The following is a 24,761-nucleotide window of genomic DNA, read 5'->3' as shown; positions in this document are numbered from 1 at the left end:
TGATCCCGACCTTATATATTTATATGTAATTCTCACTTGATCCCGACCTTATATATTTATATGTAAGAAATTCTCTTATTTGGTTATCCGAGAATGTTATACTCCCTCCGTCTATTGTAAGTATGTCATTTTGGTTGAGCACGAGTTTTAATAAAATATTTGGTAATTTTTTTGGAATTAAGAAGTATTTGTAAGGATAAATGATAAGAAAAAGATGTTTGGTTATGTTTTAAAAATAAAAAGTGATATTTTTGGAGAAGTGCTTGTGAAAATGAATTTAATTATTGTCTATAAAAAAAGCTCTTAATTTTCGATTAAAGATTGTGATATTTGATGCAATCATGGAAATGAACGTTTTATTAAATCAAGCTACTTGGGGCAACATATTGCAATTAATATCTTAAACATTTGTTGCAATTTAGTTGTATATATTTTTATACATGAAGAGTGGAGTTGAGATTTAAATATACATTTAGCATTCAAACTCGAAATTGATTGAGCACTTTTAAAATTCATTGTTTGTTGTTAATTCATAGCATCAACATCGTAAAATCGACGACATTAAATGACAATATAGATAAGATAAGTGGGCTTTAAAAAGCCACAAGTCAATTTTGAATTTCAACTTTATGAATATCTAAGCCTCAAGTCCAACCCCGTATAAAAAATTTAATAGATTTAAATTACAAAAGAATATCAAAATTGGATTATTATTATTATTATTATTATTATTTTGAAACATGAGAATCATAGATATATTACTTCAAATTATTAGCAGCAATGTCCCTCAACCAATCAGGGAAAGCACTCGTCCAACACACGGACTCCAAACAATCTCTTGAGAATTTAGCTAAACTATGTGCGGCTAAATTCACCTCTCTATAAACATGGTTGACACTAATAAGAAAAATGAATTATTAGTATTATTAGGGTTATTGGTGTTTAAATATATTAATTTTGAAGGTAGTTTGATTTGCACATGAACTTTGAAATAAGTAAAAAAAAATACATGAACTTTAATGTTTTAGCAAATTTACCACAAATTTATTTTGTAGATATTTGGACTTTACAGAAATACTATGATTTTCGGGTTTCACTTTTTGTAAATCCTCTTAAAACGGCATCATTTAGAGATTGTACTATCTATGTCGTTTTTTTAAACGTTTATGTCGACTTTAATTTGAGCGAAAAAAATAAATTTGTGGTAAAATTATTATATTAAAATTAATATCACACAAAATCAAATTACCCTAGAATTAGTGTATTTTGACGCCAATAATCATTATTACTTCCTTCGTTTTACCAATTCTTGATCCATTTTGTCATTTTCGTCCGTCCACCAATTCTTAACCCATTATATTTTTAGTATTTTTTTGACTCATAATAAGATGGAAACCTCATTTCACTTATAATATACTCCGTGCCGTTAGCAACTCGATCAAAAAATGATGGACGGAGGGAGTACTATTATTCAAAAACTAGATCTAAATTACAAATGAGTCCCCCACCAAATATTTATCGTTTTTCTCAACAAATTCGTATCTATAATCTACCTATAATCTAGTTTTTTTTTTTAAAAAGCAAAAAGGATTTTCACGAGATTTTCAGTTAGCCAAAGAAATCGAAATTATTCTAGATATGTGCGTAAATTAAATAAAATAATATTTTTTTTAATCAGAAAAAACACTAAATTACAAGGTTTTAAAATGGAAATTCCCTTTTTGTCTTTCGATAAAGAGAAGCAATAAATAACAATTATTGCAATAATGTATGTAGAAATACTTCTTCCTCTGCTCTTCGTTGCTACATAGATACCCTAACCCCAAACCCACTCACCTCCCACGCCACTCTATAAATCATCCATTTTTTGATTTGATTTTACAATTATTGCATTCCGCCACAACTCAATTTCCTCCAATTTCATCGCCGATCTCGCTCCCGCGCACGCTGATTCCTCTAAGGTCAAATTTGCAGTCAAAATCTCAATTTAATGCAATACCTACTTCAATTCGTCTCTTGTTTTGCTCGGAGAGGTGAGATGATGGCGGTGTTTGAATTAGTGTGGCGATTTGTGGTTGTTTCAGGCGGCTGGAAATGGACAGCAACAATTGGCGGACGGCGCAGGGGCAGGTTCAGATGCCCGGTCAGGTCATCGGCGGCGAAGCAGTGCCCGCCGGCGGAATGGAAGGCGGCGATTGGAGGACTCAGCTGCAGCAGGACTCCAGACAGAGGATTGTGAACAAGATGTAAGTTTCCGTGTTTCCCTTTGGATTGTTTTTGTGTTGACTCGGTGTTTTTGAGCTTGCCACTTTTGTTGGTTTATCAAGATTCTTTACCCGCTTCAGAATTTTATTATCATTTCATTTCTGACACTTATTAAGATGGACAAAAGAGATAAACATGAGGCTTTCCTTCTGGTTATGTTCTTTGTAAGGAGTTATCAGATTATATCACTTTATTTTAGTATTTGAGTTCGCGAGTTTATGTTTTCTTAGCTATGTGGAACCAGTACATATACTATCTTGGTTTCAGATTTTCGTGTGGAACTCTTTAAGGCTTCAGATTCAAATGGATGGAGAGAAAGTTATGTTAAGTGCTGCATGACCATAGGTTAGATTCCCGGCACATGTTTGACTAAACATTAGGTTTTTAAATTAGTCGAAGTAAAAATCATGTTAATGGTCATTCGTTCCTTTTATCTCAACCTGGATTTACCCACTTGTTTGCAAATAACAAACATTGCTTCTAAGTTAATGTGAAGAAGTCACAACAAATGTTGAAGGAGATCAAGAAATCTCTATGTTATATAACCTTCATAGAGTGTAGGACATTCGCTCCTCTAGTCCATTTGAACCGTAAAGTTGATTTTGTGGTTTAGCTCCTCTAGGTAAGAATGAGAATATTGGTATCTTAGGTTTAACCAATTTTTGCTAAACATGTCAGTTTTTATATCAGTATCAGATAAAAAATTGATTTTATTTATTTATTTTTCGGGTATGGGCGACCTGAAAACAGAAATGTTGGGAGTTTTTTGGATATTTGAATCCTGAAGTTGATTTTGTGGTTTAGATCCTCTAGGCAAGGATGAAAAAATATGGTTATGTTTGTTTTAACAAAATTTCGCTAAATATATTTCAATGCCAATATCAGAAAATAACTGTTTTTATTTTTGGTTGGGTGACCCCAAAAAACAGAAATATTTTGGAATTTTTGGATACGTCAATACTTGCTTCTAGGTGCTTCAAATAATAAATTGTTTTGAAACTTCACAAAGTTCAGTTGATGTGTCATGCTTCTTGAGAAATAAAAGTTAGCCATAAAGGGCTCACTTGTTAAGGTCCTTATTCTCTTTAAGTTCCCTTTGTTTTAGATCGAACAATACTTTTAAGGACTGACCTTGATTTCTCTCTGATCCCATATCATGGAATTATGTCATCTAATATGGTGATTATATTGAGGAATTGAATGTGATTTAGTCATCTGGTCCCTGTGGTGTGTGCTCTCTTGCAATATGCCCTGCTGAACGTCCAAATGCGGGGGGGGGGGGGGGGATAATCACTTGTCAAATAAGAATTATAGTGGTAAAGTTTTTCTCTCACTCTTGGGAGAATCCAATGGTGATTGGGCCTATATACAATGCAAGGTGTAGTTGGATCTTTGTTAATGGGGTATGAAATATTCAAGTGCATATGAGATGAGGAAGTAGATGTCTTGTTTGCAATTCTGGTAGGAGATATTCCGTATCTGGTTGTACTGCATTGAGTGCTGTGCTTGAGAACATCTGAAAGTCAAGTAATTACCATTTGATATGGACTTATGCTGGTTAACTTTCTTGTGAAGTTTGCCTTTTCTAGTTGAAATCTTACGTTCTTACCCAAAGATCAGTACAATTTTTTTCTACATAAAGCTTTCATCCCCAGCTCTTGTCATCAATTTCAGACTAACACTATGATGCTCAATTAATAGAATGGAGACATTGAAGAGGCATCTTCCTTTCTCTGGACAAGAGGGACTGCAAGAACTCAAGAAAATAGCCGTGAGATTTGAGGAAAAAATATATACTGCGGCAACTAGCCAGGTATACATGACACATGGTTTCGTTTTGGCCGTTTCAAAGCCGATATTGGCCTCCTCGTACTAAAATTGATAGTACTTTGACCATTTTCATTTGTTTACAGTCAGATTATTTGAGAAAGATATCTTTGAAAATGTTGACGATGGAGACTAAATCCCAGAATCCTATGCCGAATTCTCTTCAGTCTAATGCTGCAAGTAATAGCAAAAATCCCCAAGATCCTGGTAAAGAAACCTCTTTTGCTATTTCAGTGTCCCTGATAACTTTTTACATTTTCGCCCAATTTGTAAGGTGAACTAGTCAATATCAGTATTTCCTGGCGGAAGTATCAATGAAATATAAAGGGATTTCTGGATATTCCAGACATTGCTCAAAATATCTCTTTTCCCTGGCAGAGCTAATTGTACCACCCGTTGATTTACTTTTTGATGATCACTTTATGTAACCCCTCTGATGGATTTAGTATATTGTGCAGTAAGCCAGTAACTGTGTGTATTGAAACTCACCCAGCTTATGAACCATATTAGCTAAACATTTAATTTGCTCAAATTAGCAATAAATTAGCACGAATTGTTCTTTATACTTGTTAATTTGTTTGCTTGTAAGTCGAATTAGTAGAAAAGGTAGAATAAATGACTTGTAATTATATTAAAAGGTTTCAAACACTTGACTTGATGGTTCATCATCTCACCTTGAACATTCTCTCTGGATTGTTGTTGACCCAAGTAACTCTTTTCAGTTTTGAGTCCTTGGTACATTCCTTAACAGATAGTTAGGATTAGGAATAGTGTGTAAATAACCCTGCAGTTTTCTCTGAAACAAATTCCACCTTCAGAGGTCGTGATGAACAAACTTGCAACATAGATTAAGTGGGAAACATCAAATTTATTCTAATGAAAGGGAACCAATTTAGTCTATTACTGATGCATTTAGCATGGTGTAGATTGCTTAATTACATTAATCATAATTAACTAACGCACTTAACCAGGCTAATATTGTTAGACAGTTGAGTACTGTCCGTCTTGAACTACATTCCACTGTAGATCTACTCTATTAGGTTCACTTCCTGTTCTAATAGTAGTAGGATGGCCATTTTCAGTTTTTCCTGAAACACTTGCTTCTTGAGGATGCCTATACTCTGAATTGACATGTAATATAACTCTTTTAGTGTTTCTTAATAGAGTTGCTATAGCTTTTTTCTTGAAGATTGATGATTTTTTCCATAAGTGGACTTCATATTCATCAATATGACATGCTTCCTTGCTATTAATAGTTAATATATTTGTCCTGACAAATCTGTTCTCTTTCTGTGCATCTTCGGCAGCTTCTCAAAGCATGCAGTCCCAAATGCAAAATCAGGTCCAGCAATTACCAATTCCAATGTCCAATCGGCAACAGATTTTATCCCAAAATATCCAGAATAACATCCCATCAACTGGGGTGCCGAATTCTGCTGGTTTGACACCTGCAATGCCCTCTGTTGGCATGTCCCAGGGTACCATGCCAAATGTTTCTGTCCAGAATCCTAACATGCAAAACATGTCTAATGTAACCCCGAATGCAGTAGGGAATTCAATGGGGCAAGGTGTGCCTGCTAATATGTATGCAAACTCTCAGAGACAGATTCCAGGTAGGCAGCAGCAGGTTGGGCCACAGGATTCCCAACAGCAGCCTCAGAATTCACAGCAATATCTTTACAATCAGCAGCAGCTACAACAGCAAATGTTGAAGCAAAAATATGGGCAGGGAGGTGTGCCACAATCCATGATGCCATCTCAGATGCAGCAACAGCAACAACAGCAGCAGCAGCAACAGCAAAACCTATTGCAGCCGAATCAGCTCCAGTCCTCTCAGCCAGCTGTTATGCAATCTTCTTTGAGGCAAGCATCGGCTTCGTCAACACTTCAAAATCAACAGACATCTCTTCAGCAATCAACCCAATCTATGCTTCAACAGCAACCACAAACAGTCCTCAGGCAACAGCAGCAGCAACCACAACAACCTCCTGTCATGCATCAGCAGCAAAGTTCTATGTCTCAGCATCCAATGCTGTCCAATCAGCAGCAGCAACAGCAGCTTAGTGCCCAGCAGCCAAGTACTGCAAACATGCAACAGAATCAGATGATTGCCCAACAGAATAACATGATCGACACGCAGCATCAGCAACAGCAACAGCAAAGGATCATGGCTCAGCAGAACAACATCTCCAACATGCAACAGCATCAGCCAATCAATCAACAAAATAACCTTCCAAACATGCATCAACAGCAGTCAACTGGTCAGCAGAATAACCTCCCAAATATGCATCAACAACAATCAGGTGGTCAGACAAATCTTTCTGGTTTCCAACAGCAGCAAATGGGTGGAATTCAACATGGCAACTCCAGCTTACCATCAAATCAGCAACCTGTCCATTTGCTACAACAATCCAAGGTTGCAGTTCAGCAGCAAATGCAGCAGAACATGGCAAATATGTTGCCTAACCAAGCTCAACCATCCCAGTCACAGCCAATGCAACAGCAGTTGATGTCACAGATCCAGTCACAGCCAGGGCAGCTGCAACAGCAAATGGGTTTGCAACAACAGTCAAATACATTACCGAACATGCAACAAAGAATTCAATCATCCGGTCCCATGCTTCAACAGCAAACCACAATCGATCAGCAAAAACAGTTGTTGCAATCTTCAAGAGTCGTGCCAGAGGTGCCACTGAGTAAGTTTTCACTCTTTAAAGTTATCTCAGTTGCTCCCTTTTATCACTACAGTCCTATCTTCTATGTACATAATAAGGCCATGCTCACATATACTGTTTATCCTATCATGGTATTTTACTGAAAAATCTTTTTCCAAATATCTCTAAGGTGGTTGCTTTTAATTGATACATTTCCCAAGTCTTCTCGTCTCATTTTATGCTTTGTTAAGTAATTGTGTTCTGTACTACTCTTATACTACTCATCTAAACTTTGTGAGCATTCGTGAAGTCTCTAGAAGCATCTTGACTAGTAGACAGACTATGTCCATCCATCTCTCTAAATCTGTAGCTTGATTGATGGATTATCAATCCTTAAACGATATTGTCTTGTATAACATGTAAACAAGCTTAAGAAACAGAGTCAACTTAACATGCCCGGCACGTGTAGGCCAGTATGACACATTGGCTACTACAACGTGCACAATAGGCAAATCCACATCGAACTTGGGCCTGCTTTGATACCATATTAGAATTTGGCCCATCATCCCCTTAAAAGGCCTTATAAGGGGAGAGGGTACTCCAAACTTATATATCGGAGATAGGTTCATTACCTAGTCGATGTTGGACAGACGGGGGTGGCTTTAACATTTTACCCAATGATACAAGTTCCCTTTTAGCTTTGAGAACCTGCATAATGTATTATGTTCGATCTCTGAAGGCTTCATTAGATAATAAGTGCTTTTTAGAATTTAAAATATGTGCATATACATTTCAAGAATTGCTCAGTAATGTGCATTTACATTTCAAGAATTACATAGCGGTATTTATATTAGGTTCTTGACTTGTGAAACTTCCATTATATTCTCTTAGACATGGGTTAATGTTTGTTCATTTCATACTTGTTACCTGTGGGCCTTGATTCTGAAAGTTTGGCATTTCTTTGTATGCTCTCTTTCCCTTGATATGGAAAATGTGTCAAATGATGTAGCTGCAAGTGTTATAGTAGTCCTTTTTATGGACCTTTCCATTGGCCAGTCATGAAATTAAAACTATAGTGACATGCAGAAACAACTAAGAGTTGATACCTTAATAGGATTGAGGAACTGAGTGGCTAAGTGACGCAGTTAACTCTGAAAAGTACATTCTAGTCGAGGCTCACTATAAGCCAATTTTGAACATTGTGCTAGAATTCTCTCAAATGTTTGCAGCTAGTCCTTGTTGCTTCTGCAATAAAATTAATTTTGCATTATAGATATACATTCATTCTCAGGAATTTATATGGATTCAATCTATGCTGCAAGGCCGACATTGAATGCAACATATAAATTGTTGTTTAGATAATAAGATTGTTCTTTCCTTGTCATTATAAATTCCCAATGTATAATGCATGTGCTGTTGCTGCTTGCTACCATCTATTTGTAAGATTTGTTATTCTAATCTTTTCACCTAGCTAACCCATAATAACTGTAGCATCTTTAGATTCCTCCTCACAGACTGGGAATGCAACTGGAGGGGATTGGCAAGAGGAAATATATCAAAAGGTATTGTTCAATGCATCTTTCATTTCTCAATCTAAAATAATTTTTAGGTGGTTAATTGCATGTTAGCATTCGTCTATTGATTTCCTTATTTAAACTGTTATGCTTCCTTGTGGATCTAAATGATTTGATATGTTTTAAATTTAGTTTACATTCTAAGTTGTTCTTTCATTGCAGATTAAATCCATGCATGAGATGTATTACCCTGAACTTAATGAGATGTACCAGCGAATGGCTGCCAAGCTGCAGCAGGTAAGTGCTGGTTTACATAGTCATAGTTTTACCTTAATAAGGACTTAAATGAATTGAGAAAACCAAGGCAGTCAAGTTACTTAGTTTTCTTACAACAGCCATGTGGTTTCCGTGAAAATACGATTGAAAAACTTAATTTTAACATATTTTCTTGATTTTTTGATTGTCTCTGATATATATGTCTTAACTTCGTTGCAGCATGATTCTCATCCTCAACAGCCTAAGAACGAGCAACTTGAAAAACTAAGATTTCTTAAGCTTATGTTGGAACGCCTAATTATGTTTCTGCGGACAAATAAGAACGACATTCAGTCCAATCACAAGGAGAAGATTGTTGGAGTTGAAAAGCAGATAGTGAATATTCTCAACTCAAATAGGCCTAGAAAGCCTGTTTCTTCATTGCAAGGGCAGCTTACTCAGCCTCACATGCATGCCATGCAACAGCCTCAGCAACAACAACAATCTCAAATGTCTCAAATGCACTCGAATGAAAGTCAAATGAATTCTCAGATGCAATCAATGAATATGCAGGGTTCTATGATGCCTACACAGCAGAACAATTTGACCAGTTTGCAACATAATACCTTATCCTCCGGCTCCGGTGTTCCAAATTCTCGTCAGAATATGTTGGATGGACTGCAGCCTGGTTCAAATATTGATCTTGGGCAGGGAAATGCACTTTACCAAATGCAGCAGCAAGGAGCTATGAACTCTCTACAACAAAATTCGGTGGGTGGCTCTCAACAGATGGCTAGCTCTATATCTTCACAAAATGGGCTGACATCGCTCCAGTCAAATGTTAATTCCTTGCAATCAAATTCAAGTATTCTTCAACCACAGCAAATAAAACAGGAGCAGCAAATGTTTTCGAACCAGCAACTAAAGCAGTACCAGCAGCGGCAGCAGATGTATATGCAAAGACAATTAATCCAGCAGCAGCAGCAACAAACTTCTCAACAGCAGTCAGGACAGTTGCCTGGACAGCAAATGATGCAACTTAATCAAATGAATGACACAAATGATATGAAGATGAGACACCAGATGGGTGCAAAAGCAGGAGTTCTTCAACAGCATAACTCTTCTGGCCAACGAAATTCATATCATCACCAACAGATGAAGTCTGGAACGCCTTTCTCCACGTCATCACAGAATGCTCTTCAGGCAGCATCCCCACAGATTGGCCATCATTCTTCTCCACAAATTGACCAGCAAAGTATCCTGACTGCACATAACAAGGCTGGAACTCCCCTGCAATCTGCAAACTCACCATTTGTTGCCCCATCTCCTTCAACTTCCATGGCTCCATCCCCGATGCCAGGTGATTCAGAGAAAATGAATTCTGGTATATCATCAATCTCAAATGCTGGAAATGGCATGCATCATCCAACCACGGCAGTGTCATTGCCAAACCAGTCCCTTGCTATTGGAACTCCTGGGATATCAGCCTCACCTTTACTTGCAGAATTCCCCAGTCCTGATGTCACTCATGGTGTTGCACCAACCATTGTTTCCGGAAACTCTAATGTGGTGGAACAGCCACTTGAACGGTTAATCAAAGTGGTATGTAGGAACTTGTGTCTCGATATATGGCAAACCATTTCAAATCCTCACAATTTTCTGTAAGGGTTTTAAAACTTTATTGTTGCATCTCATCTATTTATACATTTGTTATTGCCTTGTTTTGACAGGTGAAGTCCATCTCTCCCAAAGCTTTGAGTGCCTCTGTTAGTGATATTAGCTCTGTAGTCAGTATGGTAGACAGAATTGCAGGATCTGCACCAGGTAATGGATCACGGGCTGCAGTAGGTGAAGATTTGGTTGCTATGACTAAGTGTCGCTTGCAGGCCAGGAATTTCTTCACTCAAGATGGACCTAGTGGTACCAAGAAAATGAGACGTTATACTAGTGCAATGCCATGTAATGTTGTTTCATCTAGTGGAAGTGTTAATGATAGCCTCAGGCATTTAAATGGTAATGAATCTGATGGAGAATCCACTGGAGCATCGAATGTCAAAAGACCTAGAATCGAGGTATATCACATGCTTAACTCCCTTCTCTAATGGAGCAGTAGCTATTCCCATAGCAAAGCTCTCCTTCGCTGAAGTTAGTGGCAATGGGATTGCGCTTAAGTTTTTACTTATTCATGCTGATCCATTTAACAATCTACCACAAGCTACTAGCTGATGAGCTTAGGGATTATGTAGCCAGTACATGGAAAACAAATATGATGTCAAAATGTTTTAGCATCTTTATGACTGAATGGTGCCATAAATATGTAGCGTAGTAATCCAGCACTAGTATTTCATTCAACCCTCTCCTGCCACCCCCCAGAAAAAGAAAGTTATGCACGTGCTCCTTTAATTTATGATATTAATGGAAATGCTTAAAATTATTGTTTAATCAATATTTCAATACATGAGTTGCTCAGTTATATTGGTGCACTTACACTTTATGACTTTGCAGGTTGCCTATTGATTATTAACTTTTAAGATCTTTTTCTATGGCAGGCTAACCATGCACTTGAAGAAGAGTTGCGAGACATAAATCAAAGACTTATAGACACTGTTGTCTATATCAGTGAAGATGATGTTGACCCAACAGCAGTTGCTGCTACTTCTGAGGGTGGAGAAGGAACTATTGTAAAGTGCTCTTTCAGCGCTGTGGCTCTTAGCCCAAATCTGAAGTCACAATATGCTTCTGCACAAATGGTGAGATTTGACTACATTCTAGCCTCATCACTTTTTTTTTAATCCTTTTTTCACTTGTTTATGTGTGCCTTTTATCAAAGTGCAGTCTCCAATTCAACCTCTAAGATTACTGGTTCCAAACAATTATCCAAATTGCTCTCCAGTACTTCTTGACAAGTTTCCAGCTGAAGTCAGGTGAGTTACACAGATTCAACATTCTTTTCTCTGCCTGCCGTTTTCTTGTTTCATTATTACCATAATGCTATGAGTTTATGTTCAAATTATTCCATAAAAGGTATATAGGGACGATACTCAAGAAGTACAGTTTTTGAAACTTATTTGATGAAATATTTGGGGAAGTAGAATAAGCATATTCTGAAATCCATATAAGAGTGTGGTTTCCGACTCCCCTTGCTTGCAGTCTGCCATGATAGTCCGTTAACTCCTCCTACTATGCTGGTTTCTGGCATTCCAAACCTGCAAATTTTGTTCATTTTTGCTGTTTCTTAAATGTTATTCCGTCAGTCCACGAAACATCTTCCAGAGGGGAGTGGACACATGTGTATTTGGTGAGTGGAGAAAGGGTCCCACAAATTAGAAAAAGTCATGATAGAAAGTGGTGGGCCCATTAGTGACAATGTTTGTAAATATATGGGAATTGTAAGGGCGATAGTGGGTTTATTTTCAAAAATGGACTAGGAAAATGTTTCGTGGATGGAGGGAGTATAAAATTGGAGATGTATATTCATGAAACAGAAATCTTGTTTTGAACAACCCTCTGGGTAAGATTATAGTGAAATGTAAACTAGTTAATGAAATGAAGAGGAATAACAAAAATGAGATATGACTGCATCAAGAAATTCATTTAAGATTTTGGCTTTTACACATCAGCCTTGGACCACCTTCTTTCTTTAGGTGTTGTTTAACTTCACTTTAAAATTGGATACATTGAAACCCTCTTTGAGCTAATAACATTGTTGCTATGCAATTTGCATCTACAGTAAGGAATATGAAGATCTCTCGATAAAGGCCAAGTCAAGATTTAGCATCTCCCTACGAAGTCTTGCACAGCCGATGTCACTTGAGGAGATAGCCAGAACTTGGGATAATTGCGCTCGTGCTGTTATCTCCGAGTACGCCCAGCAAAGTGGCGGTGGAACCTTCAGCTCGAAATACGGAACATGGGAGAACTGCCTGAGTGCAGCCTGAATGAACAAAATCTTGATATCTATGGCTGAATTGTGTAAAATGTAGCTTCTGTAAAGAAGATTGTTTTTGATAATTCATGTATGAATAGTTGTGTATTTTATGTGATGTATATTTTAGTGTGTTAACAATGACAAAGAAGAGTGCATATGAATTGCCGATGTTGAATTCTTGAATGTTGTGTACAACATCAGATGATGTTATTCTTCAATCAATATAGGATTCAATCCTGCTTGAAACAAGATACTTATAATAGTTTATAGTTTATGGTTAATTGCATATAAATTACTCCCTCCGTCCATGAAAGAACTTCCTAGGAGGAAGTGACACGGGTTTTAAGAAAAAAATATTGTTGAGTGTATTGAGAGTGGATAAAAAGTAGCTGAGTGTATTGAGAGTGGTGAAAATGTGGAGTAATTAATATTGAGAGTTGTGAAAAGTAAAAAGTAAGAGGATTATAAGTGGTGGAGTATAGTCCAAAAATAGGTATGAAGTTATTTTGTGGACGTCCCAAAAAGGAAAGATAGAAAGTTCTTTCGTGAACGGAGGGAGTATTAACTTTCAATAAATTCTCATTCTCATTTTGCACATGAACTATAAAATATTTGTATGATGGAGGGAGTACAATACAACGTCAGTTCAATTTTTCCACACGATCATATTCATGCCATGCAAATATATTTATGTCAAGCGAGTATATTTATACCATGATGAAAACTGAATAAATATGTAAAATAAGAAAAAATTAATAATTAATTAATTTTAATAAAAAAAAATTAAAGTTCCTATGCAAAATGATAATTTAATCGTTGAAAGATCAATAATAATTAACCCAATAGTTTAATAATTCGACAGTCGACACATTGTATATATCTTCTCCTGATTAGAATTTTGTATGGTATTTGGACGAATCTTGATTTTTTTTTTTTGAATCTTTTTATTTTATATTTTAATAATATTTTGGCAAGACAAAATAGTAGCAAGATGGAGGTTCTGGAAACAGGATGAAATTGGTTGGAAAACCAATTATATATATTGTCTTAATCAAGCATCACAATAATATTATTCAAAAAAAGGAGCATGTACAACCAAGGGATTTGCATAGTTTTGTTCGAAACAGCAATTTATAATCCAATTATTTAATACCTCAAAAAAAAAAAAAAATCAATTATCTAATGGAGTGAAAGCCCTTTATAAATATTGTAGCAATTTGCAATCTGCCTCGCATTTCACTACAGCTTGTGGCCAAAAACACAGATAAGCAAAACAAAATTCCTTCTTCTCAACATTGAATATACCATTTTCAACTTATTATTGTTGTGTGAGAGAATGGTAAGCTCTGCTCCATTAATTTTTGCATGAGTTTTGCTTTATGAATTTAATGGTTTAATTTGGTATGTAGAAAATGTCAAAGGGAGGTGAGATTGAGAAGGTGGTGGTGATCCAAACATGCATAGATTTGAGTTGGAGTGAGATGAAATGGTTGCTCAATGCTTTGCCTATAAACCATGGAGATGAAGTCATATTTCTTGGAGTCTTCCAACTCACTAATCCTTCTACTTCCTCTTTCCTTTCTGCTGCTAAAATTTGTGAGCCTCTCTCTCTCGATATATTTTTCGTGAGAAATGAGAAGAACGATGCATAACAGCATAAGTCAGTATGTAGTGTTGCATAAATTGTTTGTAATGATTGAATATATTTAATTACTCAATAAAACTTTTGCTTCCTTCGGGATTCGAACCCTGGGTAAATTTTCGCTCTCTGAGTAAATATCATCCATAGAATTTGAAAATCTAATGTTACATATCATTCTCATTTCTCACCAGATTTTATGTTTAAAGTTTGTTGAATTCATGTCTAGATGTATAGATTATTAATACTATTTAAGTGGAATGAGTTCAATCTAAGTTTTTAGTGTTGTATATATTTTAAGATTTGAAATATTATTAAGATATAAATTTTCTCGAATCCCGATCTAATGGTTAGAGGAGAAGCGTCTTACTGATATAGTAACGATTCGTTATCATGGTATATATGTAATTAAGTGTTGTGATATTTCAGTGGGATACAAGGGCAAAGAGGATCCATATAAAAATGGATCAATGAGAAAATTGTTGGAGGAAGAAAGGCGAAAAAAGAAGGAAGAATACAGGCAAAATAGTGGGATCATCAAGCTGCAAGAAAAGCTTCAATTAGAGAAAAAGGTTTATTATTCATCAACTATGGAATTATAAGTATATTACTCCATTAACTATACATTGTTGTACTATTATATATTGGTAATATATTGATATCAAATAGATATTGATAAATGATAATTAAATATTGAAAAATTGAATGATTAGCATAGTTAATTTGTACTCCTTTACTGTTTTTTGCCTTCCTTTTTATCTATTTACTTATGTTTTTTCAGTAATTTTTTTTTATTAATGTTTGTTCAGGTTAAAGTGAATGTGGAGGTAGCCGTTTGTACGTCTCGTAGGGTAGCTGGCGTTAGAGCTGTCAAAAGGTTGGGAGCCACTTCTATCATTCTCGACAGGTAATTTAAGGTTTTAATGAGGCTCGGCCCTTAGTCCGCGTCTTGTGCTCTCAAAGGTCTTTCTAGGCTTTTTTTTTCTTTTTTATATATAAAATCGCATTTAATAAGAATGGCGTTTATCACTTATTAGTGCGCAGTAAAACTTATTACACTTAGAAAAAAAAAAAGCTCTTTTTAATATTTGAACTCACGTGTTACATTCATCCATTAAGTACGTATTCATCGTATGTGGGCCGTGTCTTTATGGTCCGGCCCGATTTTGACACCTCTACCTACAAGATTTTGTTAATATATTGTTGGTTTTGTAGGGAGATGAAGAAAGAGAAGCAATACTTTATGGATAGGGTATCATGTGGGATCTCAAGTATGAAAAGCAACAACACCATTGTTAAGATTAGAGGCCCCATCAATAGACATGTATCCTATGATGAAATGATACCTTCTTACTCATTTGAAGAAATATCTCCCACAAGTAATTAATTAATTTAATTATACCTCTTCAATATTTTCTCTATGATTCATATCAATATAGAATGTAAGATGAATTCAATTGATTGGTGCAGAATCTCTAGGAAAAAGCTCATTTGAAGACATCTCTCCCACAAGTAATTCATTTAATTATTACCTCTTGAATATTCTTAAGCAGCTAGTAAGGGTGTTATCATGAGAAAACGAGGGATAATAAAAAAAAATATCATTTAAATCCTTTTTTTTTTTCCCACTCGTTTAAGAGAATTTCACCCTTTTTTCTTCCGTTCTTTTCACTTCAAAGAGGGATAATATTGTCACACAAAAAATGAAAGGATAATATTATTCCTCATTTGAGTGAAAAGAATGAATCAGAAGTGGTGGAATTTTCTTTTGTAGAAAACGAGGGGCAAAAGAGAACGGATTTAAAGGTATAAATTTTTGTTATCCCTCGGTCCCTCCTTTTCTCGTGATAAATTTATCAATAAAAGAGAACACACCCTAAGATGAATTAAATTGAATTCAATTTTTGGTGCAGAATCTCCAGAAAAAAGCTCAGCAATATGTAGTTACTCTGTGATTGAAGATGACTCCAAGTTCATAGGTTCAACTTCAAGTTCCAAAAATGAAGCATCCATGATCAAGAGAGGCAATGAGAAAGGCAATGAGAATTACAAGTTGAAGGAGTTTGATAATCCAATGTGCTCAGTGTGCAAGAACAGAAGGCCTAAAATGGGGAGCAGGCACAGAGAGCTGAGCTATGCAGAGCTCGACGAGGCGACAGACGGGTTCTCGGGCAATAACTTCATCTCCGAGGGTGGATTCGGGCGGGTGTACAAAGGGAGGCTGAGAGACGGGCGGAGAGTGGCCGTGAAGCGGCTCAAGGCCGCGAGCCTTCAAGGGGAGAAGGAGTTCAAGAGTGAGGTGTATGTGCTGAGCCAAGCAAGGCATCAGAATGTTGTGATGCTGCTGGGATCATGCACGCAGGGGGCTCATAGACTCCTCGTCTATGAGTTCATCTGCAACGGCTCCTTGGAAGATAACCTCTCGTGGGGCCTCACGTGGGAGCAGAGGATGAAGATCGCCAAGGGAGCCGCCCGAGGGCTCGCCTACCTGCACGAGCGCAACATCGTGCATCGAGACATGAGGCCCGGGAACATCCTCATCACTCATGACCATGAAGCACTGGTGAGGTTTACTTGAAGCTTATGATGTTTATAGAGTTTAAATTTTTTTTTTAGGCCATCATCTTAGGGAGGTTTGCAAAAATAGGCCAATTTTTTTTCGGGTTAATTGTGTTTTATGTCCCGAACTTTCAGCGTTTTCCAAAAAATGTCTTGAACTTTCATTTTCTCCTAAAAAATCCCGAATTTTTAGTTTTTTTCACAAAATATCCCACTGTACAAAATTCGATAACAGAAAGATGATAAAAAACCACAAACTTTCAGCATTTCAAAATGATTTCTAATATGTTTTAAATAGCTCAATAATTTCTTTAGGGATATAATTCATCTTGTGTCACCAATAATTTATATAGTGATTGCATTTTATTAAAAAAGTTAGTTCGAGGTTTTTTAGGATTTAGAGGAGTTCTAGAAAATCATAAAATTAGAATTTAGACAATGTTAAAAAAAAGCTCCCCCGTCCAGAAAGCCACTTCAAAACATAAAAGTCCACCATATAAACCCTTTAATTACTCTTATTAATGACCGTGTCAAAATAAGTGGGCCAAGTGGAAAGATTAATATACAATTATACCAATTGCCCTTAAATAAATATGTAATAAATATCATAATGATCTTATGTGCTCAAACACTTCTATATTTGTAGCTGGGCGGATTTCGGGCTGGCGAAGGAGCAAGACGAGGGTGCTAAATCTTCATCTGGGGTGGTGGGGACTCTTGGATATGTAGCACCAGAATATGCAGAGTGTGGGAAAATGTCTGATAAAACAGATGTATACTCATTTGGAGTGGTGTTGCTGCAGCTTATTAGTGGGCTCAAAACAACAGATGAGATATCTGGTGGGAAGAGCCTTGTGGGATGGGTGAGTGATTGATTATTGAAATTGAAATGAAATGAAATGAATTCTTGAACTTGATATATAGTTATGTTATGTTTATGTTATCTATGAAATAGGCAAAGCCACTTTTGGAAGCCAAAAACTATCCAGACCTAATTGATTCAAGAATTTTGGAGTGCCATGATGTGCACCAGCTTTTCTGGATGGTGCTTGCTGCTGAGAATTGTCTCAAACAAGATCCTCATGAGAGGTTCACAATGAAGCAGGTACCTTCACTCAACCCCATTCTCACTTTCGGGGCGTCTGATTTGATGGATGAGATTGATAAGATTGATAATACCAAACGCTTGATCAAGTTGGATTACTTTATCAATCGTGTCTTATCACTCAAACCAAACCAATCGCCTCGTGTTTGTAGCAAATCAGACACATTTCGGATCACCGGAATTTGACGTGGCATTTCTCCATTTAATTATTTACATGTCAAAAAAATACCACACAATCAAATGGAGAAATGCCAAGTCGATTTTCCGTGATCCGAAAAGAATTGAAGGCGTCTGATTTGCTACAAACACGAGGCATGCGGTGAAGAAAATTTGTAAAGAAAAGAAACTGATAATGCAATTATATATGCAGGTAGTGAATTACTTGAACTGCAATAAAGAAGACAATACCAACTTCATTATAGACTTAGACTTTACATAAACACAAATTGATGCTCATTGGCGTTGAGGTGAAGGCAGCAGCATCTCTCCATTTCTCAACAATTTTTTTTTCTTTTTTTTTTCTTTTTACTTTTCCCTTGGAGATGAGATATTTGTCTAGTATAGTTTTTTTTTTATCTAGGGATAATTGCCATAAAATACACGGGTTTTGTATTATTATTGGATTTGCACACGACTTTTAAAAATGAAGAGGAGAGATGTCCGTGTTGTTTATAGTGTTCACGTGGAACAATAAATGTACACTATATTCAATCTTGCAATGTAATTCGCGAACGACTTGGTTCGTTTACACTAGTCTTACGTGGATATACATTATATTCAATCTTGCATTACGTTGATTCCAATGAGTCGAAAATATGAATTATGTTAGTAATTCTAAATTAAGTAATTAAAATTCATGTATTTGGTAAAAAAAAAAATTAAAAGTCGCGTGCAAATTATCCAAAAATTTGTGTAATCTAAGGCAAATACCCCTTTTATTCTTAAGTTGTTCAAAGCTCGACTAAAAAAGAAATTTGTCAAGCATATTCTTGAGGAAATAGGCTCGCCTTCTTCTTCCGCCATATTCTCCATTTCAATGAAGTACTCCTTCTCCATCATCTTCACCATCTCGACGAAGCAATCAACATGGTGTTGCAGACTTTGCAGATCTACAGAGAAAGACAAGTTGTCTCTCTCGCTTTCGAGTTGTGGGAGAATCTGAGGTAAGATATGGGATTCGAGTAAATCTTCGAATTCCCAAACTGCCTCTTTGATTCGTTCATCCACAGCATTTACCTCCGTCCTGATCAAGCTGCAGCTGGTGCTGTCCAATAATAGCAGAACTCTCTGCAAGCGATCCATCTCGATGTAGGCAGGGTACAACATTTGCGGAGAGTGGGAAACGAGAGAAATGCGAGACGATTGTAGAATACGCTGTATCGTATTCTTGAGAGAAGCCGCTGCACCAAAAGCCGCCATCACTTGATTGAAATATGAGTTATCAACGGCAGAATAGGTGGTGGTGGTGGTAGAAGGTGATGAAAATGGCAACGGCGGTAGGTGGTGGAAGTTTAAGGATTGATAAAATGAGTATAGTTGAGCCTCTCCACAAAGCCATGTATTGATTAATGATACCACCATCAATGCATCGACATTGAGGCCATGTGCACATCACTGATTAAAGCTAACATATGTACCCTAGCTACAGCGTTGAATGGTCACTTCACTTTAAAAATCATGTGAAAAGAATGAAAAAAAGTGTGAAAATCTACAGTCTCTACTTCACACATAATTCTTACAATGTTACTCTTATACTCCAACTTTTACTACTCCCTACGTCCCACTGTATCTGAGACTCTTTCTATTTTGAGCGTCTCACTGTAAGTTTTTGGATAATTTTTTTTTCCTTTATACACTTTTTCACTTTTTCACCTACACACAAAATACACCTTTCTTAATTCTCGTGTCCAAAAAAAAAGTCTCACTTACAGTGGGACGAAGGGAGTATTTACTCACAATCTATTTAACAATGCCCTCAATGTGAGACCCTTTTATTCATTATCAATACTCTAAACAACTTTTTATTAAAATTCATGCTATGATCAACCATACATATTTATAAGGGACAGAGGTACTATTTTCCACTATTTTTCGTCAAAGAAAGCGTGTCCGTATAAGGCTAATATAGGCCCTAGCCAAAGCCTATCAAAACCCATTGATATATCTCATCCCAAAACATAAAGAATATATACAAGTGAAACGCATGAAATAATTAATAAGCCATGATTTTTTTCTTCAAAAGAAGGGTTTCAATCCATCTATCTCTTGGAAAAAGGCTCATTTGAAGACATATCTCCCACAAGTAATTAATTGAATTATACCTCTTGAATATTTTCTCTATCTCTCATAGCAATATGGAATGTGATTTTCTATAAATAAAAGGCAAATACCCCTTTTATTCACTTGTCTCTTGTCATCTAGTTATTGCTATACATTTTTTCTATCATTAAATTTATAATATTTTGTTAATACACCTATGATAATCAAAGTTGTAATTGAACAAAGCTATTTGCAATTTATTCGAGGCTCGACTAAAAAAAAGCTTATTCGGGGCTCGATTCGATAGTAAACCAGGCGAGCTTGAACTCGATAATTCTTTTCCGAGCACGACCGAGCTTGACTCATTGAGCTTGTCAACATTTTCGGGGTGTGCTGAGCTCACATCAATCTCTTTGCTTTCTTCTCCAAGACCATTTACCACTTGCTATTTACAAAAAAATTGACTGAAGATGACGAGAAGATTAGTGGGCTGCTACTTCTTTTATCTTTTAATGGGCTGTTTTTTTATTATTGGGCTGCTACTTCTTTCATCTTTTAGTGGGCTGCTTATAATTCTTTTGTGGGTAGCTTGTTATTTTCTTCAAGAAGATAATCTCTGGCTTTTTCAAATTCATCAGATAATCCAACCATCTTAGACTTGATCATTCCACCACCAAAATCAATTCTTGAGAAAATAGGTTCGCCTTCTTCTTCAGCCATATTCAGCATTTCAATGAACTCCAACTCCATCATCTTCACCATCTTGACGAAGTATTCAACATGGGAATATATACATGGAAAAAATACTACTCCGTCCGTCTACGATATCGTTTCCACATTGTGGACGATACGGGTTTTAGAAAATGGTGCATCGTAATTGATAATAGTGTGTATTAATGTGAGTGGAATTTGGGTCCCACTATAAATGTGTGGAGGGAAATAAAGTGTTATGTTGACCCTACTGTTATAAATGGAAATAGAAATGATATTGTGAACGAACCAAAATGGCAAAAGTGGAAACAATACTGTGGAGAGAGAGTATCACTTAAAATTTTAGTATGATAATATTATCATGAATTGAAGCGAAAATAAAGTAGAAAAAATACGCCTACGTGCATTATTTTTCCATATCCCGAAAGAATTATTCACTTTAAAAATCATGTGAAAAGAATGAAAAGGTGTAAAAAACATATGATTTCCACTATTTTTCGTCGAATAAAATGCACCCCAATAAGACTAATCTAAACTGTCCTATATACAATTATATGGGCTCTAGCCCAAGCCCATCAAATCCATGTGTACGTTCACATTTAAGATTTAAATAAATTATAATTATAAATTAATAAATTTTGATTATATATTACTACATGAATGACATTAGTTCATTTGTGCCAATCGTTCAAGAGACAAGTTTTCCTTTAAATGTGTGCGTGTGTTGGTCTGAAGTGTGCGATAGGTGGTTAATGCCCAAGACCTGAAGCCCTGGGTTCGAATCCTCCATCGCACAACCTTTAAACTTTTCGAGTAACCTAAGAGCAACCCCAATACAAGAGTCTCTTTGGGGCTCTATAGATGTTGGGCCTCTATAAAATTTATAAGCTCAGCCAAACACCAACAGAAAAAATGTTATTAATTGCAATTTTAATACAGAATCATTAGTTGTATGGAAAAGGAAGAGTTGGTGCAAATTAAGCTATGTTTGACTAAATTTATTTTGATGTTGAGCATTGAGTAAATTGTTAGTTAATGCTTTGCATTATTAAGTTATCGTTTCATTGCTTCTTGTATGAACTGATGAAATACTTTGTTATCAATTCAAGGAATAATGATTAATTAAAAAAAAAAAGCATGCCTCTACACCTGAATCATTTTTCCATATTATTATTCACTTTAAAAATCATGTGAAAACAGTGTAAAAATCATGTCCTTCGCCATATAATCAATTCTTTTCTTCTTTGACAAAGATTACTTCATAGCTAAATCAACAACAGCTTTAACCTCACAACTCAAAAAGTTATTAATTTGACCTTTATACAATGGAAAAGAATAAACTTAGCACAATAATTTTTCTTCAAAAATTTCATTAGCCTTTCCAACTATGGAAATTATTATGCCATCTTTGATTAGGCCCAAGTGATCAGAAAACTCAACCATATTTTAACGTCACTTATTTCCACTCTCAAAGAAATAAAAATAACAGAAAGAAGATAGCAACAGCATGCATGGGATATTAATGCGATTCCACTGAGGGATCTCATAAATTTGAAATATGAAACCAGACAACAATTAGTATATTGCTAGAATCTGAAAATTTTAAGCTATTAAAAGAAAAACGCATCAACTGATTACACATATATTATATCAAAACAAAGCGTGAAAATCATTCATAATCCTTGAATAAGGGACTAATGTTTTCAGACAAATCCAACTTGCAAACACCATTCAGCTCTCAGGTTTCATAATCCTCAACAAAAACCAATACAAGTCACAATCCTTAAATCCATACGAAAATATGGTAATACAACAATTGAAATAATATGATAATGCGGCGTCTGATCCCTTCGGCTCTCTCATTTGCCTGAAAAATAATAGATGGACAACCTCAAACACTAATTTAAATTAATCAAGCTTATAGTGACATAAATTGATTTGGTTTGTTGGGAAAAGAAGGGGATGCAGGGCAGACACATTAAGACATGATATATATTGCAAAGTAGAAAGGCTAACCTGTAAGGCAAGTTGCAGAGTGACTTGATCTCAAAAAGAAGATTTGACTCTAAGTTCAAAGGAAAACTTGTCTTTTAATTCATCGGCACAAACGACAGCTAAAGGATTGCAGTCGGTTAATTCAATTTTTGTGATCCAAGAGTGATCATACGGCCAATTGAGTTGTTGTAATTTGTAGCAATGCTTCATGCCTAGAACTTCAAGCTTTGGGAAGCTTCCATGTTGAGGTCTCCATTGCACCAAATCGGTGTCTTCAATTTGAAGTATAGTAAGTTTCAAGAAACCCCCTGGTTCTATTTCCCACTCCGGGCCTCGAAAGGCATAGCATTGTAACATGAGACCCTTGAGATTTGGCAGCAGCGAACCAATGTCATTCATGTACTTCCAAGAATACCCCCCTAACCCACTCAAATTTAGCACTATGAGACTTGATGGGAACATTGAAAGAGGAATCATATTAAACTCATACTTTATATCGGGATTCTTGATGCTATAACTAAGTCCGACCAAGTTCTGAAGTTGTGATATATAACTCAAGCAACTCAATGGGTTGGTTTCGTCATCATCATCATAAGGCTTCAACTCCACTTCAATTCCTAAATGTGCTAAATTAGGAATTCTTTTGAGAACTTCCCTTGTACAACTGTTTACACTCACACCAAGAAGTGTGTTGAGTTTGTTCAAGCTAGCATCATCAGTATTAGGAGTTGGTAGGTCGCTTCCCAATATCTCAATACACTTTAGTTCTTGCATGTCCCAAATTTGTACAGGCATGTATGACTGAACTCCACGCTTTATAATTCTCATATGTCTATCAATAATCAAGAATTGAAGGTGAAAAAGGTTGGATATGGAAATAGGGAGGTCCCCGTAGCAAGTTAGGGCAAGGTACCGCAGACAAATTAGTTTGAAAATTTCAATTGGGATATGGTAAAATCGGACCTGATGAGCATATAGTACCCTCAGCAACTTGAAACCCATGGCAGGTATTGGCACTGGATATTGGTGATAACGACCAAAACAAAGGAGAGAACGGGCAGTAGATGCACAATCACTTTTTATCGAATCATACACTTGTTTGAACCCAAATAAAGAGTTGGAATGGGCACACAAGCGGCGCTGATCTTTTATAACATCATCACAACTTTGTAAGACATGCAAAAACTTGATCCTACTATCTTCTACCTTACACAAGTGCTGCCAGCAAGAATGCACGCGAAACTCTCTCTCCGAAAAGATAGATGGATTTGTTGTGTCGAGAACGAGATGATACACCAAAGAAAGCATTCTCAAGCATATACGGAAAAAATCTTCAAAACTTTCTCCTCCAATCGGTTCAAAAGACCCCTCAGCACTGAACAAAATGTTGAGCTTGGATGGTCTGATCATATCGATATATGGAGGGAATGCTCCTGATGTGTGTGATTTAGTTATCTATTTCCGTGTCGTTTTGCCGTTGATTTTTCCTTGATATTACCCAAGTTGTTGGCATTTGGCGCAGGAATTAGATGAATTAGAGATGGATGCTCGTGGATGGAAGAAGTTGGTGAAAGTCGAGAATTATGGAAGAAGTTGATTGATTTTGGAGAAGATTAGAGATTGGGCTTGGAATTAATTGTCTAGAATTTATTTAGCCCAAAAACTCTTATTTTTAATTATTTTGGGCTCTATTTTGATTAGGGGCCGAAGCCCATCTTACTAGGGAATAGCGGCATTTAGGGATTTAATCCCCTATATATATTTGTTTTAGACTAGGGAGCCGCATAGATAGTTAGAATTTTAATTAGGTTATAATTCTTATTCTATTGTTATTAGAATAGACACCATTTAGCAATTAGGAGTTGACTTTGGTTTACACACTTTTTAATTCCTTTCAATTTAGTACTTTACGATTTACTGCTTAGTTAGTTAGGTTTTAATTGTTTTTATTCTTTAGTTTTGGAGAAATAAAAGTGGCGGCTGACTTCACTTTGGCAGATCAGAGCTTGGGCGAGAAGCACGAGATCTTGGCGGCTGAGTGGAGATTTGA

The 24,761-nt window shown here is 36.2% G+C and overlaps 4 protein-coding genes across 5 annotated transcripts in view; 2 read left to right on the top strand and 2 right to left on the bottom strand.

Annotated features, from left to right (window-relative positions):
- Window positions 1–313, bottom strand: part of LOC130984979 (prefoldin subunit 4) — an 89,146-nt gene extending 88,833 nt beyond the window's left edge. Inside the window, exon 1 of the mRNA XM_057907697.1 lies at window positions 304–313. The gene's annotated coding sequence lies outside the window, so the exon portion shown is untranslated. The remainder of the gene's footprint in view (window positions 1–303) is intronic.
- Window positions 314–1,622: 1,309 nt separating this feature from the next.
- Window positions 1,623–12,626, top strand: LOC130984966 (mediator of RNA polymerase II transcription subunit 15a). Of its 2 annotated transcripts, none has more exons than XM_057907668.1 (12): window positions 1,623–1,961; window positions 2,085–2,246; window positions 3,967–4,078; window positions 4,179–4,299; window positions 5,400–6,788; window positions 8,238–8,308; window positions 8,483–8,557; window positions 8,756–10,117; window positions 10,246–10,587; window positions 11,065–11,265; window positions 11,351–11,439; window positions 12,246–12,626. In XM_057907668.1, exons 2-12 carry the CDS (start codon window positions 2,095–2,097, stop codon window positions 12,451–12,453), a joined length of 4,122 nt encoding a protein of 1,373 aa, XP_057763651.1. In that variant the 5' UTR covers window positions 1,623–1,961; window positions 2,085–2,094; the 3' UTR covers window positions 12,454–12,626. The 2 variants fall into 2 exon arrangements, with proteins under 2 accessions (XP_057763651.1, XP_057763652.1); XM_057907669.1 differs by having other exon boundaries at window positions 1,736–1,961; window positions 8,247–8,308.
- A 1,050-nt stretch (window positions 12,627–13,676) lies between these two features.
- Window positions 13,677–18,420, top strand: LOC130984965 (proline-rich receptor-like protein kinase PERK3). Its single transcript, XM_057907667.1, has 10 exons — window positions 13,677–13,782; window positions 13,853–14,039; window positions 14,512–14,654; window positions 14,892–14,989; window positions 15,298–15,461; window positions 15,553–15,594; window positions 15,996–16,650; window positions 17,288–17,504; window positions 17,597–17,746; window positions 18,117–18,420. The coding sequence occupies exons 1-10, from the start codon at window positions 13,780–13,782 to the stop codon at window positions 18,183–18,185; spliced, it is 1,728 nt and encodes a 575-aa protein (XP_057763650.1). The 5' UTR covers window positions 13,677–13,779; the 3' UTR covers window positions 18,186–18,420.
- Window positions 18,421–22,404: 3,984 nt separating this feature from the next.
- Window positions 22,405–24,139, bottom strand: LOC130984964 (putative late blight resistance protein homolog R1B-12). The gene is made up of 2 exons (XM_057907666.1): window positions 22,733–24,139; window positions 22,405–22,583 (listed from the first exon to the last, which is right to left on the bottom strand). The coding sequence occupies exon 1, from the start codon at window positions 24,119–24,121 to the stop codon at window positions 22,763–22,765; it is 1,359 nt and encodes a 452-aa protein (XP_057763649.1). The 5' UTR covers window positions 24,122–24,139; the 3' UTR covers window positions 22,405–22,583; window positions 22,733–22,762.
- Window positions 24,140–24,761: the final 622 nt, after the last annotated feature.

This window comes from Salvia miltiorrhiza, chromosome 5, assembly GCF_028751815.1.
Source record: "Salvia miltiorrhiza cultivar Shanhuang (shh) chromosome 5, IMPLAD_Smil_shh, whole genome shotgun sequence".
NCBI classification, from domain to species: domain Eukaryota; kingdom Viridiplantae; phylum Streptophyta; class Magnoliopsida; order Lamiales; family Lamiaceae; genus Salvia; species Salvia miltiorrhiza.
This window is presented reverse-complemented; position numbering and strand designations above follow the sequence as displayed.

Excerpts from the sequence above, each read along its gene's own strand:
- LOC130984966 (XM_057907668.1), top strand. The coding sequence starts at position 2,095 with ATGGACAGCAACAATTGGCGGACGGCGCAGGGGCAGGTTCAGATGCCC. Across the intron at positions 2,247-3,966 it reads CAGAGGATTGTGAACAAGAT|AATGGAGACATTGAAGAGGC; the intron begins GTAAGTTTCCGT and ends CTCAATTAATAG. Across the intron at positions 11,440-12,245 it reads AAGTTTCCAGCTGAAGTCAG|TAAGGAATATGAAGATCTCT; the intron begins GTGAGTTACACA and ends TTGCATCTACAG.
- LOC130984965 (XM_057907667.1), top strand. Across the intron at positions 14,655-14,891 it reads AGCTTCAATTAGAGAAAAAG|GTTAAAGTGAATGTGGAGGT; the intron begins GTTTATTATTCA and ends ATGTTTGTTCAG. Across the intron at positions 17,747-18,116 it reads AGAGGTTCACAATGAAGCAG|GTAGTGAATTACTTGAACTG; the intron begins GTACCTTCACTC and ends TTATATATGCAG.
- LOC130984964 (XM_057907666.1), bottom strand. The coding sequence starts at position 24,121 with ATGATCAGACCATCCAAGCTCAACATTTTGTTCAGTGCTGAGGGGTCT.